This window comes from Parasteatoda tepidariorum, chromosome 5 (assembly GCF_043381705.1).
Source record: "Parasteatoda tepidariorum isolate YZ-2023 chromosome 5, CAS_Ptep_4.0, whole genome shotgun sequence".
NCBI lineage: Eukaryota > Metazoa > Arthropoda > Arachnida > Araneae > Theridiidae > Parasteatoda > Parasteatoda tepidariorum.
In genome coordinates, this window is record NC_092208.1 from 3,274,877 (window position 1) to 3,291,364 (window position 16,488).

General features: G+C 30.6%; 1 protein-coding gene across 1 annotated transcript in view; it reads right to left on the minus strand.

Annotated features, from left to right (window-relative positions):
- LOC107457141 (protein capicua homolog) overlaps positions 1-16,488 on the minus strand; it is a 75,016-nt gene that overhangs the window by 15,841 nt on the left and 42,687 nt on the right. The window contains exons 13-16 of the mRNA XM_071180873.1: positions 12,040-12,222; positions 10,215-10,303; positions 6,379-6,635; positions 2,813-2,955 (exon numbers count right to left, since the gene is read on the minus strand). Of these exons, the coding sequence (XP_071036974.1) occupies positions 2,813-2,955; positions 6,379-6,635; positions 10,215-10,303; positions 12,040-12,222 (672 nt within the window). The remainder of the gene's footprint in view (positions 1-2,812; positions 2,956-6,378; positions 6,636-10,214; positions 10,304-12,039; positions 12,223-16,488) is intronic.

Below are 16,488 nucleotides of genomic sequence, written 5' to 3' on the forward strand. Positions count from 1 at the left end.
AAACTAATACCGTACTTGACACACTATGAACTTAGGCGTTCATTTTGTTACATTCTTTGTTTCATGGCATAAAACAAAATTTCTGAATTTGAAGTTTCTTCAATTCTTATTTAGATAAATAATATTTATTCTTGCTGTTAACTTTAACAAAAATTTGGAAAATACAAAAAATTTCAGGACATTTAAAAAATTTTTACTAATTAAGGACAACTTTGAGCACTATTAGTATTTTTTTTAATTGGTAAGTTGAGCTCAAACAAAAGAAAAGAGCTGTCATTCAAAGATAATAAAGCATCTTACGAGTGGGATTAAGGGTTTGTGATTTGCATAATTTTGCTCACAAGGGGAAGGAGGGATATTTTTACTATTACGTTTTCCCCTAAGGTTAAAATTTTTTTTCTTTTTTTTTGCACAAAAGGAAAACATAAAAGATTTTGAAAGAATTTTGTTCTCAAAATGTTTTAAAATGAAGTAAAACATAAATTTAATTCTATGCAAAGTTACACCCTCTATTTGAATTTAATCCTAAATTTACATAACTACATTAAAAGTCAAAAACCAGGAAAGCCTTTCTAAGGCATGTTAGCAAGAAAGGTGGTTTGTGATCTGCACGTTTTTGCTGACTAAAAATGATTGGAATCCTAAAGTTGCTACACAGCTTTAATTGAGAATATATTAATAATAAAAAAATAATAAATAATAAAAATGTGATGTACAGTAGTATTGAATAGTTCTTGCTAACAGAAATAGTTAAATTTGAATAGTAATGGATCAATAAAATGTTTTAAACAATATAACTTTAATTTCAAAAAGAATACATGTTAGATAGAGATTATATATTTCATTTTATAACTGTCATTGAACAGCCGACCCAATTTTGGGTTTACAGCTACTGTTCCACTCCACAGTCTTGAAACTTTGAACCCAAGCAGAAGACAAGGGAATTCCTGGATCAAGTATAGGGAGAAATTTGGCTTCATGGAGGACTTCTTGATGAAACTAACCCGCATAACATGGAGAGGAAAAACCACAAAAACCTCCCAGAGTTAGCCACACAGCAAGGAGACTCTAACCCATGATCTGTTTACCACGAAGGATATTTTACGTTAGCACTGTGGTCGGTGTGAGCCAGATGCGTAATTTGTACCGACCAGCTATCGCTAGGATTTTAACCCTGTTCACCTCATTTGAAGACAAACGCCTTATCTCCCGATCCATCATGGCTCATCAAGATTAACTGCTTCCCTTTCCAATTATTTTGAAGAATAAAATGCAAAAAATAAACATAATTTTTTTATTTCATTAATAAAGACAAGGAACTAAAACAAAACCTAATGCACATGTTTTAAGTTTAAATTATTGTTTTTTTTTATGTGTAAGAAACATTTAATTTGCCATCCAGTCATGGGTGCAAGTTGGAAAAAAGGCCAACACTGAAAATTTTTTGACTGAAATACCTAACGTACACAATACCCCCTCGACATATGCAAACTATCTAAGAAAGCTTTACCATAATACATCAAGTTTAAATACTGTACAAAAAATATTTATTCATCTGTCTTTTGATAAAATAACAACAGGACATAAGAAAGTAGACCAATAACGCAGACCTAAAAATGTTTTTAAGGACAGAAAGAAAAAAAAATCCGATTTCCGTCTTCGAGTCAGTCTTGTTTCCGTCTTACTTCCGTCCGCGGACATTTTCGAAAGACGGAAATCCGTCCTGGGGACGGAAGACTTGCACCCATGCATCCAGTTTACTATCCAGAGTTATCTCGGGCAAATGAAAAAAGTTAAATATTAGTCTTTGTATGATAGTTCTTAAAACAAGGGACAACACAAAGTGATACTTTTCAAACGTCAGTGAAGGAATACGCCATTTTTTTTTCTCTTTTACTCTTATTGCTATGTTAATTCAGCAACCATCATATAAGCCAGGGCTGTCCAAGGCCCGCGGGCCGCATGCGGCCCTCTAAAACATATTGTGCGGCCCGCCAGGCTGATCGGCCTCGGTTTTCCCATTAAAATGTAAGCAAATTGTTTTATAATCCTTCTGTTCCATTGTTTTATAATTAATAATTCAACTATTCATTGTTATTGTATAAGAGGTAAGATGTTATTGTTCAACTTTTTCAAACTGCGGCCTGCCAGGAGATCAGTGACCGGAATTCTGGCCCGTGGGCTCTTTGCAGTTGGACAGCCCTGATATATGCAATAGCACAAAACACGTGTGCAGTCCCACAATCCAACAGCAACACCTCCAAATGAAATTTGGCAATCTTCCAATTACAGCAAGTTATGTTTTTTGCTTCCGACCGTGTAAAAACGGGATTAAACGAAATGCATTGACAAGTTCTGCTACTCCTGAGTTTTCTCGGGATGATTAATATTTGCAATGTATTGTTAACTCGGGAACCATGTTAACTTGGGATAATCAGATGAGCGGTTAAATAAAAAATATTAAACTCTACGAGTAACTTTTTTGATCATTAAATAAAATAATAAAAATAGCACACAATATTTATAAATTATTTTCTGCCCAAAATCAGCTTAGGAAAAACAAGTTTTGTAATAGAATAACTTTTCTTTTTTTGGTCTCAGGTGTGTAGTTTCAGATTTAAGGCAAAATATGCAAAGAGTAAAATTATTATTAAAGGTTCCAAACTTCCAACCACAAGTTGAGTACAAATAACATTAATTATTTACAATTAATTACAGATATAAATTGCATAATAATAAATTATGAAGCTATTATAATTTATTGATTACAAGTATTTGCATGTTTTCTACTGATAAGAAGAGAATGACTCACTGGAAAGTCTCCTTTTTTTTCTGTAACTATTTACAAAAGCTCTGGGTGAATTGGGCAATGAAGCAGCAGAGGAAGGAGATTCTTCAGGATTGAACTGAGGCAATTCAGCAAAACGAGCTTCAAAGTCAACTTGCTCTAGAACCCTGACAGAAAAAAAAAATAATAAATTAATAACATTTCATAGTACAGGGTAGCCACTCAAATCTGTATAAAAAAATTTCCTGTGTTTTCCCTGTACATGTTATACACAATATATTAAGAGGAAAAAACACAATAACTGTTGTATGAGCTGTATCGAGCTAACTATACTAGTTATAATTGCTGAAAAAACTTAAGGAAAACATGTACAGCTGAACATACTTAAATAATGCCACTGTAAATGAAATACAGTCGGACCTCTATTTAACAAAGTCCTTAAATCCTGAGTTCGTTATATGGAAAATTCGTTACATAGAAAATCACCTTTTGAAATATTTAAACACAAAAACAGGTTTTAAATTCACAAGCCCCAGACATAATTAAAATAGGAGTTGATACATATTTATCTCGTAAACTAGTATCTACTATTTATTTTATAAATCTTAACCATAAAAGAAATCTGCATGGAAAGCAAGAATAGAGCAAAACATTATCCAGTGTCATACTATCACACTACATACATTTTCTACTAAAAAAAAAAAGCTACATTTATGCATAAAATTAAAGCTGCATTTATTATAAAAGTAATTTTAACATACATTACAACACATGCAGGGCTTCAAGTGGCAAAACATGGTTTTGGAGCATCTTTGGAGCAACAAAAAAGCAATTTTGGAGCAGCAAAACAAAGATTTGGAGCATATTTAATAAATAGAATTAAAAGAAGAATTTAATAACAAGAATTTTTAATTTTGTCCATTAATAACATATCTTATTTTTTACACTTTTTTGAAGGTCCCTGCATTAACAAATTAAGTTTCTTTTTGGTACCTTCCAATGCTGTTAAATATTCTGCTATCCTCGACTTAGCCTCNAAAGAAATCTGCATGGAAAGCAAGAATAGAGCAAAACATTATGCAGTGTTATACTATCATGTTACATACATTTTCAACTAAAAAAAAAAGCTACATTTATATATAAAATTATAGCTGCATTTATTATAAAAGTAATTTTAACATACATTACCACACACATTCTTAAGTTTAATTGCAACTGAAAGATCCATTAATTTTGTCTGAGTTTTTTGTTTGAAATGCAAACAAAAAGGGAAAGGGATTTTACTGCTTTCTCTAAAAGTAAGTAGCTTGGAAAAACAATTTCTCCCATAAAATGCATTAACAAGTTTGAAATGTTCTGAAATATTTTGAGAAAAAGAGAAAATGGATCCCAAAGAAAAGTTTGTTAAATAGAAGTCCGACTGTAGTTTAGTATAGCTGAACTATGCTTAAATATCCCATAGACTATTATCACTTTGAGTAATCACCATTTTTTAAAAGACAAAAATAAGAAACAAAATTCCAAATTTGAACTCCAATCCCACTTATTTACTCCGATGTATAATTGCCAGCAAGTTTTGATTGATTCTCGATCTATATCTCCAAACACCTGTTTACAGCAATAAATGAACAGGAGGTAAGTGAAGTATTGAAGCGGCTACCTATTGTTAAACAGTAAAATGGTCAATGATGGAAGTTGGTGGTTCTTAGAGCTTACCGCCGCTGATGCTGTAATCAAAGGAACATTGATCCCAACTTATATAATTATGCGTAAAAACAATATTACCAATTATGAATGATAAAACTATTTTAAATAAACAATTATGTTTTTTGTTTAATTTCGAATTTTATTTTATATCATAAAAATTAGTTGGCTTTGAAAGATGAAAAAAGGATGGCTTGTTTGAGATGCTTGTTTTTTCTAAAATAACTTTTTTTCGAGTTTAAATTTCAACTGTAGAAGTAAATCATTGATAGCATAGATTTCAATGCACCCTGACCCAGAGGTAGACCCCCTACATCGAAATGACCTGAATACCCTAAGGATTAGAAATTGGAAGGGAGTTGCCATGGATAGGAGGCGCTGGAGTTTATCAGCTGCTGAGGCAGCTGCAAGGGGCTGTTGCACTGACAAAGAGGAAGGTGTGGTGAATTTTTTTTAAAGTAATAAGCAAAAGATTTTATGCTGCATTTTAAATATTAAAAGCCTTTTACATTTTTTAATCTTGCCAATAAATATTATTGAATTATCTCATATAAATAACTTCAGAGTATTGAAAATTTTCAAAGTAATACAATACTTAATAAAAAGTAATAAGCAAAAAAAAAGTAACGAAGTACAATAAAAGTCTGCAAATTTTTTATGCAACTGGTGGTCGGTTCCTAAATTCTCAAAATTAATTCTAAAAATTTTCAATTAATTCTTAAATTTAAGGAAAAAAAGGGAGATGGAAATTTTAAGGGGGTCAAGCTTAGGGATTCTTCACTTCTCTGACGCACCACATGAAAATAAGTAATTAGAGAATGATCTGAAAGTGAAGTTCAAAGATTATGGTACTGATTTATAAATAAAATATTGCGAGAAGGTCATTTTCTTGCCAGTGATGGAGAAGATGGGGAATCACCAAGAGAAATAAAAAATTTCTATCGATATTGGGGAAAAAATTTGACAATATTTAGTTGTTAGTAAGCAAAAATTAGAGGGATTTTTTGGTTCAATTTCAGAAGGAGGAAAATTAAGCATGAATTTGAGAATCTTTTGCAAAATACAGCAGATTGTACATGATAAGGCAAAAATCTTTCTCACTGAATACAGCTCAGTACACACACATGCAGACCCACAAGTATTTCATCAAACATTTAAAATGGAAGGCATTTTCATATGCTACGGACCAACGAAATAGATTAGGGTTGGATTAATTATAAAAACGTTATATAGAATAATATCTTTTTGCATAATTAGTGGCGAAAATCAAAATGGTAAAGGAAAAATATAAAATTTTTGAAAAAGGGAAAGTTAAGAACTTTTTAAAAACACCCAATGAAAAAAATCACCTAAAACAAAAATTGAAAATAAGCACCTTTAAGCACTTTTTATAAACGCTATGCACTCTGGGATCATCTTATTTGAAGGCAAACGCTCTATCCTTATAGCCATCATATAGTTTGTCTATGGTAAGAACTCCCCCTGCTACTAAGTCTGAGGCTGTCTGCTGCTATGGAAACAAGAATAGCGCATTTCAGGGAGGGTAGCTTATCTTCCTTCTAAGACTAACACAATAGATAAAAGAAAAAGATTCCCTTTATCTCTTCGACCAGATCGAGTCAAAACCTGTCCTAAACAATGACCCTACACCCCTACTTGAAATATCGTCACCATAGTCACTGCCATAGGTCCAGACGAATGGCTTGGGGAGTTTTTACTAAAGACAAACTATACATTTTAAATGCAATTTATGCATGCAATAAATATTAAACCACAGACAATTATTATGGCTAAGGTACAGTAAGACGATCTCAAAAAGGTGCCGAAACTAGAAAAGCTGGAGAACCTAAATATAAACAATCTTAAACTGAATAATGCTAGATTACTTGTCCATTCCATCATCAGCTATCCTTTTAAGAATGGGTTTTTTTGCTTCTTGAGGGTCATCACCACCAGAAGGAGATTCTTGAGATTCTGAAGAAAGTCTCCGATGATTGAGTTGACCGGGTGCTCTTCCCAGCTGGGCAGGAGTCGGGGCTAGCACAAAACAAACTTGTGACTCATCACTAGATGATACACTCAGTTGTGGCATTGAGACATTTGGAGAGGGATTTACCTCATTACTAAACCCCAGCTTTGGAGGCTGCAATAAAAGGAAAATACTTGTTAAATACTGAACATTTCAAATAAGACATCTAAAAAAAGGAGATATGAAGATTTGTTTGTTGAAAGGGCAATAAGAAACAAAATAAAAGTTATCAATGAAACAGAATAAAAGTTATTAATGCAATAGAAGAAAAAAAACAGGGTAGAATCGCAGTGAAAGCAGAAAGATTTTTCTTTTGGGAAGTAAAAAATTTTGGTTTGCTTTTCTGCAGAAATTTACATGGAAAATTTGAATCATCCATTCAAATAATAATTTTTTGAAGCGCTCAATTTATGCCAATATCATAAATCCATTTCGATTGTATTTTCGGCAGTTATTGATTGCAGTACTTTCAGATATCCCGATCAAAAGCAATAACTGCCAGTTATCGCTTTAGATTGCCATATAGTTTTGAAAAACCGATATTTTTTATGCCATCAAATCTTGAAACGAAACATGCATTTGAGTAACCCCTTTCTGAAGAGTAAAAATCGCATGATTTTGTTGTCGATCTGTTTTTCGGTAATTACTGCAACAGATTTCAAGATATTTAATTTTTTTTTTATTGTGATGATGATTTGCAAAATGCGATAAAGGAAATAATTTGTGGGTCCCGTCCCTCTTCCCGCAACAAAATGTGCGAATAGCGTCCATAATTTAAGAACCCAAAAATATTATATATTCAATTAAAAAAATTATATTGCTTTTGTAAACATAGTGCTTTTGTTACTTTATATTAGTTAAAATGCATATTTGTTATTACTGAAAGTATCTTGCAGAAATATATTAGGGCCAGAGAGTTTCGTCACAGAAAGTCCAAAAAAATTCTGCCACAGGGAAGAAATATATATTCAAAAATATTATATATTCAGTCTGATGACACCAAAACAAAAGGAAACCACATGCGACCAGTATTTACCTGAAGATGATAAACTTTACAAGGAAATAAATATCTCAGTATTAAAAAACAATTTTGTACAAAGAAATAGTATTCTTACAACTATTGGCAAAAAAATTCTGAATCATTTTAGAATTATTCATTTCACTTTAACCATTGACTAGTCAAAAATGAATAGAAAAGTCATGAGCTTTATTTTATTATTTTTAGCTTTATGTGTTATATTTTCTGTCAATGCTTTATAACCAATTGTGGATAATCATAAAATACAGTGATAGTTTTTAAAAGGATGAATGCCTTTTATAAAAATAAGTTTGAGAAGTTTATGAAAAATTACTAGTTAAATACAAGCTTAAACAGAGACTTATATAAGGTTTTTTTTTTACATTAAACTATCTATTTATTAAAAATGATCCCATTAAACCTGGGATTTCAGTAAACCAGAATTCACAATAAACAAGTTTGATTGTAAATTGATGTTGAAGAATGTGGGAGATCCATCATAATAAAATTAATGAGTCAAAAAATTAGATAAACATTATGAAAACATTCTGTTCTTACATTTTCTTTTATTTAAGAAGTCAATAAAAATAACTTTCACATTTAATCTGAAAGGTATTATAGCCATGTAAATTCGCATTATAAGTAAAAGTTACAAGCAGTTGAAAAATTACAATAATTTCCAGTAGATAAGCCATGGCCTATTTGTTTTCAAAAGTTCAATTGTCACAACGTGCAGTAGTAATACATGCAGGGCTCGAAAAAACTCAGAAATTTTACCCATCCCCAAGGACGGCTTGTCCAACAATGTACCCGTCCTCCTTTGAAACTATCAGTCGCTTCTCAATAAATAAAAATACAATTTTCTCTTATTTATTACAAACATTTATATAAATTGCACAATGAATTAGTAGTTACTAGGATTACAAATACTAGGATTACATTATACAGTAATAAAAGAAGTACTAGGTTACTAATAGTAAAACCTAGTATTTCTATTATGAAATAATTTATTTCTTTGATGAAATAATTTAAATAACAAAGGTTAAGTTATCTATCAATTATCATGTCAATTTATCCAATGGTACTGCGTTTTTTAAATGAATCAAATATGACGTTTTCCAGTTCCACAATCAAGCCAATGATTTACAGAGGTTTCTGAACAGAAATCTGAAAGAGGTTTTCAATTTAGGTTGATGTTCATAAATGCGTTTAACGCTTCTTGTTTAAGACCAGAAAGTAATGTGTTTTTTTGTAAGTTCATTGCTGAAAAGCCCCTTTCAACCACTGCAGCACTCCCAGACAGAGAAAACATCAATTCCACCCTACGCAGTATGTTGCTGTATTTCGAGATTAGAGGGTCATTTTAGAAGTGAGGCGCTAGATTCTTGTAAGATAACAAAAATTGAAAATGTATCACGAACATTAAGGGGAAAATGGCCGTCCGCGTGGACATGCGGTTTTTCGAGCCCTGAATACATGATAATTTTGCAATCGCAATGGATTTACACTACTCATTTTCAGCACATTTTAAAACTTTCTGCACACTAAAAACAAATTTTTACAAAAAATTTTCTAACATTACAAACCTATTTCATAATGTTAGCTCTGAAAATGGTTTTTCTTAGATTTTTTTTATTTTCAATAAAAATATGGGGTGATAAAAGAAGTTTTTGATTGAAGAAAAACCATGTGACACCATCGACAAATTCCTATTTGTAACTTAATACTTAAGCTAGTACGCTATATACTTTTACTTTCATCCCATTTATATTTTGAATCCCTTGAGCTTCCTTGATTTAAAATTGAATCAGAATGGAAAAAAAAAATTCTAAACTTTAGACAATTAAATCCCAATGTAACAAACATTTTTCAAATCTCCATAGAAACAATGAATTGAAAATACCAATATTACAAAATTCGTAATTCGATTTAACGAAGATGAAAATAAGCAACAGTTCTCATTTTCTCTCATGTTCTGGTTTACTGAAATTCTTCAAAAGTACACAATGATCTCTGAATTCAAATTTCTTTGCATCTTCAAAATAATAAGTTTCAGATATGAAAGGGACATGTCAAAAAAGAAGAATCACTCAGGAGGAACCACACTGAAAAGACTAACCCCCAACCCATTCATGTTTAAAGAAGTAAAAATGTTTACCAAAAGAGTGATTTCCAGTTCTGCAGTTTGAAAATGCACATAATTTGGAGAAGTTTGTAATTTCTACTAGTTCTAAATCATTTGTACAGGAAAAAAATTTATGGAGTACGTAATTTCTGATAGGTAAGTGATAATAAATTAATTGTTCCTATATTGATCAAAAATTGTTTTTGCGAGCTTTTAAAATATTGATTTGATATTTTCCACATGTACAGTACAAATAGATCAAATCAGTAATTAAATCCAATATGCATTATTTTTTAATGCGAAAAATTACAATATAACAAAATAATTTTGGTTAATGTTGAAATTCGTAATATCGGTATAACGAGTTTTTGTTATTGCGTAGGGATTGCTTCGGTCCCGAGGAATTCCTGGATTCAACTGCATTTCATATGAAACACACTACAAAAAGTTAAGAACTTATGCAATCCCCTCCGCTCTATATTCTTAACCAACCAAATTAATAACCTTCATGAATAAATTTGCAATGAAGAGATTAAATGGAAAATAATACTTTTTTCTTAGCTTTTATTCCTCCTTCTGCAACCATCTCTCTATAACGTTTTCCTTTGCAGGATCTTTGAGGCTTCAGATTATCTGCATCTGTAAAATATATACGTATTACAGTTTAAGTGATTTTTTTCAGGCTGCATAGTCAAATCTTTCAACAAAAAATAAACACTCTTAAGTACTTTTTAAGCACTCAAAAAATATTTTTAAGCACTATATAGATTAAAAAAAAATGCAAAACAATTTTCAAAAACTTTACATGATCATGATAACATAACAAGTTTCGGACAAAGAACTGTTTTCTTGATAATATTAGCCATTATAAAACAATAGATTTTTCGGTTCCATATCAGACGGTGGAAAATGAAGCAAAGTTGCACACGAGAGTGCAATAATCTCACTGAACCCAACTCAGTAGACGCACATGTAGACTACGAAGTATTTCATCAAACATATAAAATGATTGGCGCTTTCATACGCTATGGATCGACAGTACGCCGAAATGAATTGTGAAAACGGTCATTAGAACAATGAGAAAAGCACGCTTTTGCATAACATGTGGTGAAAATCGACACCGTAAAGAAAAATATCATGTTTAAAAAAAAGGAAAATTAAGCACATTTTAAAAACACCCCATGAAAAAAGCACCTTTAAGGGCTTTTAAAAAACGAAAATAAGCACCTTCAATAAAATTTTAAAAAAGCTATGCACCATGATTATATATTACTCATATATGATAGAGAGATCATAAAACTCTCTGTATAATCTCTTAATGGAGTGAAGAAAGAAATTACATTTCTTCTTTCTGTCCAAGCAAGCAATAGCTAGCAGGGGACAGTGATCCCTAGTTTTGTAATAAATAAATTGCTAGTTTAGGAAATTACACTCAATGCAGGGCAGGGTGCATAGCCAAATCTTCCAACAAAAAATAAGCACCTTTTAAGAAATTTTTAAGCACTCAAAAAGTATTTCTAAGCACTATATACATTAACAAAAATGCAAAATAATTTTCAAAGACTTTACATGACCATTATAAAATAACTAGAATTTGACAAAGAACTCTTATCTTGATTATATTAGCCATTAAAAAATGATCGAGAAATTTTTCGGTTCGATTTCAGAGGGTGGAAAATGAAGCTTTAAATTGGGAATATCAAAATACAGACTTGCAAAATCTCACCATACCCAGCTCATTAGACGCACATGCGAACTCGCAAGTATTTCACCAAACTCTTAAAATGAATGACGCTTTCATACGCTATGGACTGACAGTAAGCTGAAATTGATTGTGGTTGAATGAATTCTGAAAACGTTGAATAGAAGAGTGTGAAAGGCACGTTTTTACATGATACGTAGCGAAAACCGACATTCCCTTTCATAAATCTCATTTTCGAAAAGGGAAAATTAAGCGCTTTTTAAAAACATCCAATAAAAAAAAACACCTTCAAGGGTTTTTAAAAAAGGAAAATTGAAAATAAGCACCTTTAAGCACTTTTTTAAAATGCTACGCACCATGTAGGGGTGTAAACTGTACTTGTATGAATTTTCATAAAATATAATTTTTAGGGACCTCATTTCCAAAAGAAGAAAAAAAAAATTATTACAATAGTAATATCTGTTAATTGGACCACCTCAGCACTTTGATCATCTGCCAAAGTGGATTTTTAAGTTCAAATACCAAAGTGGACTTGTACCTGAATTCCCTTTAAAGAATTAAAGCTAAGTTGCTTCAGAAATTGTAAATAATTAATTTTTGTGTCATATGAGCCAAATTCATTGAATACAATTTTAATACTTGTAAAAACCATGAAGGGATGAAACATACATACCTGTTTTAATTTCAACTTTAGATGAAGATTCCACATCGGTTGGAGCAACAGGAACATTTGCGACAGTCGCTTTTATTTTCTGCGGTTTTGGAAGAAAAGTGTGAGTTGAAAAAGTAAGATCACCTTTACTGTTGGGTGTTAAGCTCAGAGGTGTTGTAGAAAGTGATTTTATATCCATTACACCTAAAAATTTTAATAAAATCAGCAATCTGAATAAGAAAAAAATTCAAGGCAATATACATATATAAATAATACTAAATAATAACATCAGGTTTATTTTTTTCTTACAACTTAGGACTATAATTTACAATAATTTAGCATGAGTACATAGTTTTAACTAATGATGTTACTGCCAATATTGAATTTTGGAAATAAAAGTTTTAAATTGAGGTTCTGTGATAAAGTGGATGTAAATGACTTTAGAAATAAAAAAATGTGTTTAAATTAACTTGGAAGTTTTGTATCTATGTTAGGTGAATTTTAGATTTTTCAAGATACATAAATTAAATTTTGAGAATTGAATTCTTACTTGATATATACTTTTTTTTTTCCCCTGGAGATAGTACGAATGTGAAAACTGAATTTTTCTTGGAATTGTTCTAAACTTTCAATTAATCATGCTTATTAAATAAAGTAACCTTATAGTTTCAATGGTATTGATATGCATATTTTTTAAAAATTCTTAAATTTAGTTTGAATTATTACTATTATCATTCTTATAATTATATTATTATTTAGTTTAAAAATATTTAAGAGCCCTGACAATGAAGTGTTTTGGTAATTTTCTATTCATTAAAACATTAAACAAAAACAGAAATTCATTGAAATTTGATTGTGAATTTTCTTCAGAATTACATTTAATCTCATTTTAAAAGAAAACTACGAAGGACAAAACCTAAGAGTCATAAATAACTGCTACAAGCACACAATAGTTCTAGAAATTGCTAAAAAGTAACAGTTAACACCTAAATAGTAATAGTTGGCAACTATGTTCTGAATTTTGTTACGGATGTTATGCCTAAATCCTTTTAGTAGACATTAACCTGGTCAGGATTGTTGGAAGAGGGGGCTTCCAAAATAATTTATATTAGATCACTACTGCAGTTAAATAAGCTGAAAAGCATAGTTCATTTTTATTGATAATAACTGAATATACTGTAATTAAGTGTTTGCGATATTTTTAAAAAAATTGCAAAATTAACCCAAAACATACTGAGTGCAAACAACAAATCCATACCCAAAAAGCTTTCCATCCTTTTCCCACTCAATCAAAATATTAACAAAAACCCGAAGTGCAGTAACTCTCATGCTTGGATCAAATAATTAAAAAACGTGAACTGAAAGATACATATTGAAGGTCAAACCCTGTGAGACATTATTTGAAATGATATCAGTTCCACATCATGCCTGTGTGATGATGGGTTACAAGAAAGGCATGTCTTGTGCAGGGGTAATTGTGAGCCCAAGTCAAAATTCCGGAAAATTTCTTGAGTAAAAAAAAAAAAGAAGTTTAAATCGAAAAATTAGAAAAAAAACTTAAGCAAGGTTTTTTCCTTTTTCTCAATATTTTTTAATTTACTTGAAATATATTTAAAATTTTACACATACCTATGATGACTTGGAGAAGTAATTGAAATTTACAAATATGTCTTTCTTTCTTGAGTTTATGATTATAATAACTATTTACTGATAAGAAATTAATATTAATCTTGAATATAAGCTTACAAAGTATCTCTCTGGCCTAAGTTCCACCTTTGAAAATTTGATTTCCGGAAACTTTTGTGATCAATGATTTTTTTAAATGTCTGAACCTTCGATCTCCGGAAACTTCCGGATGACGGTTAGCGAAAAATAGGGAAATCCGGATTTTTTCCAGATCACAATCAGCCCTACTTGTGTGTGATACCGTAAAGCACGTCACCATGTACTTGTGACCACAGTCATGAATGGCTTAAGTTGAACTCCAAGTGTAGCACAGAGGGGAAATCGCACAAGTATTTTATTCCAAAAAATATATTAAATATTTCTGAGAACAAAAAATTCCACAAGAATATACATTTTTAAGGTGCAATGTTTAATTGGCATAAAATAATAAAAGAGTCTCATAATTAAATTACAGTTAATTAAAAGTACTTGTAGCAGAGGGGACACATTTTTGACATGCGCTGTTATTTAAGCTAAATTCTGTGATTTGGACCATCCTAAACTTAACCTGTAAGTTTTTTAAAATTATCACATTTCAAGGTAAAATAAATTATTCTAAGACTTTTAAAATTGCAAATACATTTTTATTAAATCCAAATAATGAGTCATAACAGAAAGGACATGAAATGTAACAGAGGGGACGTCTTACAAATTTGAAATATAGTAAAAGGAAAATATCACTGTCAAAAGTGACTCTTCGGTTATTTAAAGTTGGAGTTGGTAGCACTACTAAAATATCCTGACATGTAAACCGATGCTACATCTTTGTAGTTATATTTGAAAATTGCATTGTTTCTTTCTCAATTTCAGTTAATTGGGCAACAAAATTAACTACCCTATTTTTTTCTTGAACTTTTTACACTTGCAAAACTATCTATTGCAACATCAAAAGTACCCCAGTGTTTTAGATGGTGACTGGTGCACCTTAAATCTGTTGGGTTACAAAATCTTCCAAGTTCTCATGACAAATCAATACCTCTAGGGTTACTGATTCAGGAATTTCCGTGTCTTTTGGATTGGGTTCGAAATTAAAAGGCTACAGAGTTAAACATTTGGTAGTTGGTAAACTCAAATTTATGTCACTTTTCAGCGACGGTTATAAAATAAAAAATCTATTGAGCATTTGTCGCAAGTGGCTATATTTAGTAATTTTATGTCGTTATTAGGCAAACAACTGCATGATTTTAATAGTAAATTCACGTGTTCATGAATACCACATGCACACACATTATATGGTGTTCTACCTATACATAAAATATGGATAGGTCATAGTAGAACAAACTTAGATTTGCCAATTTTTATGTTTGGATGCATCTACTTTAAAACTTGATATCTTCCATCAAGGGGCACAGCAAACATTTTTTTTTTTTGCTTTGTGACTTTCTGTCCATTTTCTCTGACAATCATGCACTCAGCTCTACCAGAAAGTCTGGTAAGAAAGTTTATCAGATGTGTAGAATTTTTTTTTTTTTTGTTTCTTCAGAAACTTTTTTACTAGGCTGTTTCTTTTGTTTTGGTTGTAAGATTGCAAAGTATGTGTAGAACAATAAACCGTTTTCTTGGAGATACAGGCAATGCAAATTTTTAATAGCTTTCCTCAATGTCTAAGGAGTTTTATAAAGAGAATATCCTTCCTGAATTTCTATTGTTTGTATTAGTGCATTTTTATTTTCCTTTGTCTTTTTTTTTTCAATTTATCTATTTCTCTGTTAAGGTCTTTCTTCTAAATACTTCTGCTATCATAAATGTTCATTCTATGTTCTTTATCTCCCTTCTTACAAATATCTTCTTTTTTTGGGGGGGGGACATTCTAGTTCCATATTATCTCATTCTTTTTGCTGCTGTCTTTCCCATATTGATTACTCACTCAAAAAACTTTTAATTATAAACTAAACACACTATCAAACAAAAATGGCACAGCTTTGTATAAAAAGGGTGCTCTAATAGTGGAGGAACTAGTTGAATCAGGGTGCATTAGTATTTGTTTACAATAATAGAGTTGTTTTTTTAATGGTCAATCAATCAGCTTTGTTTACATTTTGTGTAACTGAGGGGACATTTAATTTTGTCCTCTCTGTTATATTCCTCTGTTAGATGAGAAACTTTAAAATTTTCAAAAAATTTTTTTCTTCAATCATGATTGTACTAATAGATTTTATTGTAAAAACCAGTTATTAAGTAAAAAGGTTTTTTGTGTAATGAATAAAATAAACTTAAAAGAATAATTGTAACAGAGGGGACAAAAATATATTTATGATAATTTTTGACTTAAAAATTAAGAATTTTTTTTTTTGACAGAAATCATTGCATAATTAGACTTGGGAACAATTTATTTTACAACATAAATCAAGCAAAATGTAAAAACATAATATTTTACTTATTCTTATTTAAAATAGACAATTTTTTTGGCAAAATAAATCAAAATCATGAATGCTGTCTTAAGATTAATATCTTTATAAATATAAATCATTGATATTTTCAAAGCATTAAATTCTAAATAAATTACATACAGCATAACCTAAATGAATAATTATGTATAAGTTTACTTTTATCTCTAATCACATTTTTACAAATGAAAGATGTATGATCAAAGTATAAATTCTATGTCTAATATTTTTAAATAAAATATACAAGAATTTTTATACATAAATGTGATTGATGATTTCTTGGAACTCCTGGACCAAGGATTTCCGGAAACTTCCGGAGCACAGTTAGGGAAAAATCCAGATTTTTTCTGGAGCACAA